Source organism: Phocoena sinus, chromosome 13, assembly GCF_008692025.1.
Source record: "Phocoena sinus isolate mPhoSin1 chromosome 13, mPhoSin1.pri, whole genome shotgun sequence".
In the NCBI taxonomy this organism is placed as follows: domain Eukaryota; kingdom Metazoa; phylum Chordata; class Mammalia; order Artiodactyla; family Phocoenidae; genus Phocoena; species Phocoena sinus.
The window spans coordinates 67,942,856-67,953,056 of record NC_045775.1 but is presented as its reverse complement, the minus strand read 5'-3'; the positions used below and the strand labels follow the sequence as shown (position 1 = coordinate 67,953,056).

The 10,201-nt window shown below is 34.5% G+C and overlaps 1 protein-coding gene across 1 annotated transcript; it reads left to right on the top strand.

The window, feature by feature from the left end:
• Window positions 1–490: 490 nt before the first annotated feature.
• LRRTM4 (leucine rich repeat transmembrane neuronal 4) lies at window positions 491–3,975 on the top strand. The gene is given in 2 exon segments (XM_032653775.1): window positions 491–565; window positions 2,420–3,975. Coding segments are annotated over 2 exon segments (1,560 nt in total). The 5' UTR covers window positions 491–561.
• The last annotated feature ends 6,226 nt before the right edge of the window (window positions 3,976–10,201 follow it).

Genomic DNA, 10,201 nt, shown 5'->3' with positions numbered 1-10,201 from the left:
AGCTAAATGGATAAACCTAGCCTGCATAGCTTTTAAACTGGGGTCTCATACAGCACAGGAGGCCTACTTGCTTGAAGAACTGAAAATCCAGAGGATGATTTGCTTTATCTGGGAATGGCAAAAGCCAGCACAATAAGGAATGCCAGGTATTCTGAAGATTTTCTTTTTCTTTTTTTTCCTCTCTTTTTACAGAGAAGTTGGTTACCTTCGAGATGGGCTGTAGCTCTTTTGCACAGATTGCCAATTACTGCTGATGGGTCTCTGGTGAATTACACAATGATGCTCAGAGCCTAGAGGCCCTCCCCCACCCCCCCAACTGCTTCCTTCTCCCTGCCCCCCATCCCACTACGTGCTGATTTTTTTTTTTCCTATATGTATATATATATATATTTTTTGTCTGTCCCCTCTGGGGAAGTTTGTATGGGGCTACTAGCTGACATGTGGGATCAGAATGGTGTGAATGACAGCCGCACTGTATCATGAAGGTGGTGGTGGTTTCAACACGTGAGACCAAACAAGAAGAAAGCTGAGAGAGGGGGGAACCGTTTTGGATGACAAAGGATGGGTAAGTGAACTTTTGTTGTTTCCTTCTTAGTAAAGCTGATCCTCTTGGCTTCGTATTCTCAGTCGTGGCATTAGCTGATAAAAGACGGGAAAACAGGCAAAAAGCGGCAGCCTCGGAGTTTGCCAGTTGACTCACTATAGTTGCTATTATATTTTTAGATCATTTTCCTTTTTCTCGTTTTTTTAAACTGTAAATGCATAACATGGACTTAAACAGACTGGAGAAATATCTTTCAGACTGTCTCTTCCGAATGCGTATCCTGGCTCGGGAATTGAGCGTGAGATAAATGTTATGTTTCCTTCTATTTCTTGATAATATTAACCATGCTTGTATTTCTGGTTGCTGTCAGGAAGATTGTTAACACTTTACTGCGTGTGTGTAGGGGTGGGGTCATTACTTTATCAGAGGTCGCACAAGGGCTTGTTTTATCTTTGAAGATGTACCCTGAACATAGCTTCCAAATTTCCAGCAGTCATTTGCCAGTTTTATTTTTTCAAGTGTGACTGGCTCCCCCCCCCCACCCCCCACCCCTTTTTCCTGTCTGGGAGAGCTGGAATGTATTTCAATGAGTCTGTAGCTGGCAAGAGGACAGAGAGCAAGATCGGTTTCAAATTTTAAAAAAAAAAGAAAAAAAGAAAAAAAACTCTTAACAGTAAAAGGAGAAGTTTTTTTTTTGTTTGTTTGTTTGTTTTTTAAATTAGGGATTTGGCTGATAGCCTCTTGGTTAAAAACATGAATGTTTAAGATTAATAAAGGAACTGCAGCACAAGGTACTTTTTTTTCCCCTCACCGCTAAGAAATAATAAATCTACTGTTGACAGAGGAAAGAAGTCCTTTAACATGCTATGACTTGGAAATGCAGCATAAGTGCCAATAGATTGCAACTTTGCAGGTTTTCTGAAGTTAATGGAGGTTGGGGAGAAAAAAAAGTTGTGAGAAATTTGAACAGGTTGGGATGGGGGGAAATAATAGTCTGCTGTTTCTCTGCTTGTTTATCCCCCAAATTTGCAAAACCAACTGTGTTAAATATATCAGAAAAAAACTAGTGCTACCCAAGATTATTTTGTATTTTATGCAAATATTTAATAAGAATTTGATAGTCATAACTTTGGAGTGTTCTGTGTTATTAGTAGTTAGGACCCTGAGCCTGTGATCACTGAGCAGGAGAGCCTCAGTAGGAATCTCTTCCTGAATGTTGAGAGCATATATGCTTATTAACACATTGAGAGTACCTCCTGCTGTTACTAGTCTTCATACCATGCTTCACTGGCTGTTTATACTGGTCCCAGGGACATTTTTTCAGAGCTCCTATATGGTTATCTCATTATGCAATAAGGATGCAATTTCAAGCAAGGAGAACTTGGGTTACCTTGACAGTTTACTGAAGCTCCTTTGCCAAATCACAGCCTCTTTACTCAACTAAGAAAGATGTACAAGTACAGGGCTTACTAAGATACATTTTTCCCATTACCAGAAGACTTAGTACTCTTCCTTTTGGTACTGGTGTTCAATAGAGTGACTAGCCAAACACTGATGTTATTAAATGTCGCCATTATGTGATAAGATAGGCTCGGTGTTTTTCAGTGTTTGATGCACGTATGAACTCTTGAAACTCAGGAAGCTGTGCTTAGTTCTATGACACTGTGGTGATTTGGAAATCAAGGAAGAAAACATGAAACCTAAATAGCAAACATGCAACACTGAAGAAAATAAAGCTTTAAGTGTCAAATACATTGTTCTTAAATCAACTGTCCCATTACTACACTAGATGAAATGTCCCTGATATTGGTAAGCTGGTGGTGATTTACATTAATAGCTTTACAATGTGCATTTGTCTTCTTTTAATTATTGTAGGTTTCCATTTAATTACGCAGCTGAGAGGCATGCGTGTAGTGCTAGTGCTACTTCCTACACTGCTGCTTGTTATGCTCACGGGGGCTCAGAAAGCTTGCCCAAAGAACTGCAGATGTGATGGCAAAATTGTTGTACTGTGAGTCTCATGCTTTTCACAGATATCCCCTGAGAACATTTCTGGAGGATCACAAGGCTTATCATTAAGGTTCAACAGCATTCAGAAACTCAAATCCAATCAGTTTGCCAGCCTTAACCAGCTTATATGGCTTTATCTTGACCATAATTACATTAGCTCAGTGGATGAAGATGCATTTCAAGGGATCCGTAGACTGAAAGAATTAATTCTAAGCTCCAACAAAATTACCTATCTGCACAATAAAACATTTCACTCGGTTCCCAATCTCCGCAGTCTGGACCTCTCCTACAATAAGCTTCAGACATTGCAATCTGAACAATTTAAAGGCCTTCGGAAACTCATCATTTTGCACTTGAGATCTAACTCGTTAAAGACAGTGCCCATCAGAGTTTTTCAAGACTGTCGAAATCTCGACTTTCTGGATTTGGGTTATAATCGTCTTCGAAGCTTGTCCAGAAATGCTTTTGCTGGCCTGTTGAAGTTAAAAGAGCTCCACTTGGAGCACAATCAGTTTTCCAAGATCAACTTTGCTCATTTTCCACGTCTCTTCAACCTCCGCTCAATTTACTTACAATGGAACAGGATTCGCTCCATTAGCCAAGGCTTGACATGGACTTGGAGTTCCTTACACAACTTGGATTTATCAGGGAATGATATCCAAGGAATTGAGCCAGGCACATTTAAATGTTTGCCCAATTTGCAAAAATTGAATTTGGATTCCAACAAGCTTACCAACATCTCACAGGAAACTGTCAATGCGTGGATATCATTAATATCCATCACTTTGTCTGGGAATATGTGGGAATGCAGTCGGAGCATTTGTCCTCTATTTTATTGGCTTAAGAATTTTAAAGGAAATAAGGAAAGCACCATGATATGTGCAGGACCTAAACATATCCAAGGTGAAAAGGTTAGTGATGCAGTGGAAACATATAATATCTGTTCTGAAGTCCAGGTGGTCAACACAGAAAAATCACAGCTTGTGCCCCAAACTCCCCAGAAGCCTTTAATTATCCCTAAACCGACAACCTCAAAATCTGACCCCAGCCAGTCCACTCTTGAAACACCAAGTCCTTCCCCAGGGTTTCAGATTCCTGGCACAGAGCAAGAGTATGAGCATGTTTCATTTCACAAAATTATTGCAGGGAGCGTGGCTCTCTTTCTTTCAGTGGCCATGATCCTCTTGGTAATCTATGTGTCTTGGAAACGCTACCCAGCCAGCATGAAACAACTTCAGCAACATTCTATTATGAAGAGGCGGCGGAAAAAGACCAGAGAGTCTGAAAGACAAATGAATTCCCCTTTACAGGAGTATTATGTGGACTACAAGCCTACAAACTCTGAGACCATGGATATATCGGTTAATGGATCTGGGCCCTGCACATATACCATCTCTGGCTCCAGGGAATGTGAGGTATGAACCATGATCCTCCTAAAAGCGTTTCTACTGTGGGAAAGGAGAGGTAAATGTTTGAAGCTCTAGAGGTGTCTCTAATCACTAGAAAGAGTAATGACCCTTTTGCTTTTGGGTTTTGCTCAGTGTGAAAGGTTACTTAATTAAATTACAACCACCAGGAAATTGACTGCTTTTTTTTTTTTTCCTTAAATGGTTGAAACTTGAAGGAAGTTCATTCAAGGATGATATTAAGTTGGAATAAAGCACTATGTTAAAACATCTGTTTTTCAACAGTTTGTATACAGGGGTTGGACTTACAAACACACATACACACAAAACTCTTTTCATCCTAAAATTTATGTCTGGTTCTTGTTGTTTGACTTTTGTAATCAAGTAAAGAAGGAGGGGCCAGCTTAATTTAAAAACAAAGTGACTTTACCAAAATTCCAGGAGGTAATGAAGATTTAAACCAAAGAGCAATTTACCCAAGGGTTGATTTTGTTGTACATTTTTTAGTTTTAATTAAAGCATGCAGCAGGGATCTCATAGGGATAACTGTTTCTGTGTTACTTGCCATTTAGTTATTATACCAGCATAGAGAATGTCAGGCCTATTGTGTAATTGTATTAAGGTGTTTAAAGATGTGTTTTTTCCTCCTTTCCTTCCTTCCTACCTTCCTGCCTTCCTTCCCTTATTTCTCCCTTCCTTTCTTTCTTTTCTTCCTTCCTCCTTTCCTTTCCTTTTTATTTTTTGTTTTTTTTTTTTGTTACTGGACATAGATCACTTTTCAAAAGTTTTCTTAAGTGCTGGCTTTATGTATGTAATCAGAATGAAACTTAAATTCTACATTTTGGCTTTGTCCCTGGTAACTAAAATCAGGTCATGATGTTGTGGATGATTTAGCAATAACATAATGACAAACATAACAGGGACTGTTTGTCAGTGTTGCTGTCATCCCCAAAGACATAATGTATATTCTTGTTAAACTAATCCAAAACTAAGTGATGCAAATAGTTATAAATAAAAAGAGAGAGATTTGGGTTCTGAGTATTTTCCCTTTCTGTAACAATCACCTCAAATGAAGGCATTTCATGTTATACTATTTTCATTTTCATGAGAATAAGTTTGGATCAGTGTCTGATTATTTAATTATAAAGGTCACATATAGGAATGTGTTTATGAGTAGGAAAATGGTCACAGATTTCCAACTTGTTAATAATACTGGATGCAAATTATTCTTTACTTGGTAAAGTTGATCAAAAAGTGCAAAGACTGTGACTGCCTAGGCCTTGTTACAAGAATAAATTAGTAAAGAGAGGTAAAATTCTGGCTCTGCGTCATCTTAGTATCCAATTTTACATGATTGCTTTTTCGTAAGAAAGTTTTAATGACAATTTAAAGACTTTGCCCTTTTTAATAATAGTTATAAGAATTGAAAAATATAAATTGCTCTTTGATCATATATTCCCAAATCTTTCCATAATCCTAAACGCAGTTGCTAATGAAAATGTTTTCAGACAAAGCACTGAGTCTGAAGTAATCTCCAGCTCAGTGTAATTTGGAATATGGAGCCATTCTTCGCAGAGTTCATTTTCTCCTCTTTTTGTTTGATTGAAAATAAGAAAAGTAATCCCAGACAAATTCCTAAAAGAAAGCTGTATAAGCAATTGCTCTTAAAAATTAAAGAGAATAAAAAAATATATATAAAAGTCTAACAAGGCTTGATGTTTCTATTGCAGGCTGACATTTATATAATATTTGTGAATATTAGTAAAACAAGTTCATCCTGCTTTATTCTAGATTTGTCTTCTATTTTGAGATCTTCTTAAAAACTAGTAATATAAAAAGAAAAGGAAAATCCAGTCCCATTCATTCATTTTCTCTTAACGTTTATATTAGAATGGTGATTTTTATTTGTAAGAATCACCAAGAAAGATTCTTAAAGAGCTAGCACTTCAGAACAAGTGGTTCTAAAACTTTTCCAGAGATCTTAAATTCCAGAGATTATCCTTTAAAGACCATAGACATTACCATGATAGACACAAAATAAAAACATATTTCATTCTGTAAAAAAGTGTTTAAAAATACATTTTGATATTATATTTGTTCTGCAGAGTGATGTTTATGGTCCTGAAATTGCAGTGACATTGTTGGGGTTGGGTGTGGTGTTACAGCATTAAGTAATGAAAAAATTAATTAAATGTTATAATGAAGCTGTTGAGTTGAAATGGTAGCCCTGCTGAAGTAGTTAAACTCTCCATGCCCTAAAAAGTAGAAAATGGTTGGCTATATATCTGAGATCATTAACTCCACTTCTGAGGGCTCGGGGTCCAATAAAGCTATGGGTTAAATGAATATTAACTTGTTTTGAAACACAAATACACAGAAACAAAGTGTAGCTGCCACTCCTCCTTTTTGTCAGTGTAATCAATGTTCAGTATATTACAGTTACAGATAGAAGTAAGAAATAAGGAAAAGTAGATTCTTAGAAATTGTTATGAAAACAATAATTTTCCCTTACTTCTTTGTCACCCCAGAGTAAAATTTCTCTTGTTGAGAAAACTTCTCTACAAAATGAAGCTAAAAGACAGAATCAGTTTGCCCAAGTTTATGACTTTTTAGGACAGTGGAGGTACGCAGAGTTTAGGTCTGGTGGTGTTTTGAGAAACCTCACGTATCAATAGCTTAGAAAAATAGTGAACCATTAATATATTTATAATACACTTTTGTGAGGTAGGTTTTTTATTCAAAACATCCAGCTCTACCCAATAAAGCCATAAATATTTAACTAGAAAACTTAGCACCAAATGCTAATTTTCTAAGATAGTGCCTTGAAAAAAATTATATTAAATTGAAAATTTCACTTATATTGTTGATGTTACCTTCAACTATCATAATCTAAATATAGTTAAAATATTCATTTTGTCTATCTCCTTTAAGAAGAAAATAAAAATATTAACAGTCTTCCTTAGAATAATGTCTGTGAGCCACCACACACATCTAGCATGCAATTTATAAAGTAAATAATTTTGGCTCTGATCTTTATAAATTTAAAATTTTAAAGTTCCAAGTGCACATTATATGATAATAATCTGAAGGAGAATATCATAATAATTTAGGCAGTAAAACTTTCTCATATCTATAAAAGAGGGATAGAGTAGATAGCTATGAATAATTAATATGATATATGGCACAACTCCAATAGATAGATACATTTCAGTCATACTTTGAGTGGATCAGTGTGCTTGGTTGAACTGAATCATTTAATTTGTTCTCAATATGTGCTCAGAAAAGAGAACTTAAAACCAAAAGGATACAGCTTTGTCTAAAACTTAGTGCCACTGACAGAGAAAATTGCAAATACTTACTTTTGAAAATAGCTTGTGAAACTTTGGATAGCTTTAGCTCATAAAAAATTATAAGAATTATAAAGTTACTTCATTTTGCATAACAAATTTTTACTTAAAGATTATACAAAACAAAATTTTAAATACCTGGTTCTTCTAGGATATGTTTTATCAGCTGAAAATAGCAAGGACTTTTATAAAATTAGTAATTGTGAATATAAGCCAGGAGAGTTTGCCTTTTGAATTAAAAAAAATTGAAATTGGTAAAACTTTAACATGAATGAAAGTGGTCTCTAAAAAGATCCTGCGTTCAGAGTATTTTAAAGGAGAAGTAATTAAAATATAAAGTTTAATGATCCCATAATGCTAATAGTGCTGTCATTAGGGAAATGGGAATATAGGTGACCCTAAGGTACATATTTTTCAAATATTTAGTATTTTGGTTACACTCTTCAAAATCAAGTAAAATAAAAATAAATTGGTTGTCATTTAGGGCTTATATTATTTCTTTCACTGCTGTGCAGTGGGTGGTATAGACCATTTCTAACAACTTATATTTATTGAAGGTATTAGGTCATATCCAAACTACTGATTTAAAGGGGAATATTAACTTCTTTCTACACTGTAGAAATTGACATTTTGAAGTATACTGAATGAATTTCCAATAACTAAAAATCATAATATATTCAAAGAGGATTCTAAGTGAAGCAGGCCCAGTATCACTGAGTTTAATACACTTTACTAATATAAAGCTGTAGAAAACAAAGTTAATTTTGGTGGCTGACTACTACTGTGTCATATTAAAATGTTACAAAATTGGAACTATACTTTGTGTATTTAAAGGAAGTCTATTTATGCTTGTGTGTGTGTGTGTGTGTGTGTGTACATATATGTGTGTGTTTGTATTATGTAAGTGTATGTGCTCATATAGAGAAATAGAGGGAAAATATAAGTATATTTTGTTCATTTTGAACACTTGAAATACTAATAATAAAATCTTGGGTCATGGTTACTGGAATTTGTTACTTAGGAAAATGCTTCTTAAGAATAAATGTTTAATCATCTCTAAAATTATATGTATCTTATGTCTAGATAGTCTAGCGTTCGTTTTTGAAAAAACAGAATTTATACTACACATTACCATTTTTGCTGTGACTTTGGGTGAGTCATTTCATTTCTCTGTGAACCATCACTGAATGAGTGTAATTCAACTAGTGCAATGTATCCCAACTCAAATCATTCCTCAGAATAGTCAACTTTGGAAAATCTTATTGGTCGTTCCCAGGACTACAAAAGCAAGATGGGATGTGGAGGAAAAACTGAGCTATTTATATTCATTGTCAATGAGGAGAGAGAGAATTTCTTGAGTTACTAAAAGGCGACATGCTCAGGTGAAAAGCCATACGATGTCTTTATGTTTGAAGGCAAAATATATTACACACATGCACACATGTGAGCGCACACACACACTTATATGTCTTCGAAATTCTTCCAAATAACTAGTTATTTTGAAAGCATTTAAAATATGACTTTAAAAAATCTATGGTCTAAATTTGATCCAACTAAATTTCATTCATGAATACAATTTTTATTAGTCTTCAGATAGTACTGGTGAAGAGTGACAGCTGCCAAGAAGGCCCAACATGGCTAATTTAGGACAGGTTTTAAACTGACAATAAACAGTTCAGTTTCTTTTTCTAGAATTAGCTCGTATTAGCATCTCATGAACAAGTTTTTAATAATTGGTTGCTCTCTAAATCCCCAAGTTGAGAAGTCTGACTCTGGTCTTAGGAATGGATAGCTTTTGACACACCCCAGTAATCTTTAGATGATTCCACAATTTTTCATCCTGTAACTTTTCTATATTCAGTAAAATCTAGTCATTCTAGTTCTCAATAATTACATTTATAGATAGCTCTATGCTTTGGAAGTTGCTTGGGAATATTAGCATTGGGTACTTGGTGACTCATCAGAATTTTCATGTCTCTAGAGTTTCATGAATCACTAAATCAAAGTGAAACACTAGCAACCTGTATATCACCAGTTTTGAAGTTTTGAAAAATTTACTCTGTCTTTTGACCAGTGAAAAGCATAAAAGAGATGCCGAATATGTTTTAAAAATTAAAACTGCTTTTTATATTACCCAAAAAACTACCATTCATTGAGTCAGTTTAATAATATCTCAATATTCTTAAAATGAAAGAGAAATTGTGAGGGTACTTTTCTCATGCACTCCATAAGCCATTAAAATGTTAACTGTTAGTTAAGGAAGATTGAGAAAAAGCACAGTATTTCCTATGATATCAGAATCACTGGCTTTTTAATAAACTGCTTTAATATGCTTGAAACTGCTCTATAGGTGTAAAGGATGTGAGTTATACTCCTGCTAAGTGGTTTAAAAATAATGCTTCCACCATCAAGAGAAATTAGGGTCCTTTAAAAGTAAGACGTTTGACTTTAAGTCAAATCTTACACATTGTAATACTTGTAAAGTTTGAGAATGAAATAACAGCAAAGCATATACACATTAATAAAAGGTTAAAGTAAGGGTGAGAATATAAAATTTTCAGAAAAAATCATGTCCAAAAATTATGAACAACCTTGACTAAAAAAAAAAAAAAATTGAATAAAACTGATGCCTCGATGTCAGATAAACAATAAACACGTGCATAACTAAATAAGATTATGATATTTAGCATTATTGTCTGTACATGGAAATGAGATATCTTTTAATATTATATAAATGGTATTCTTAAACATACATAAAAAAGTAACTTTGAAATATCATTACATTTAAACAACCATGTACAATTAAACACCCATATATCCCACATAAATATTTCTGAAATACTGAAATATATGTTGTAAACAGATAGTAGATTAATATATATTATAGTTTTGAA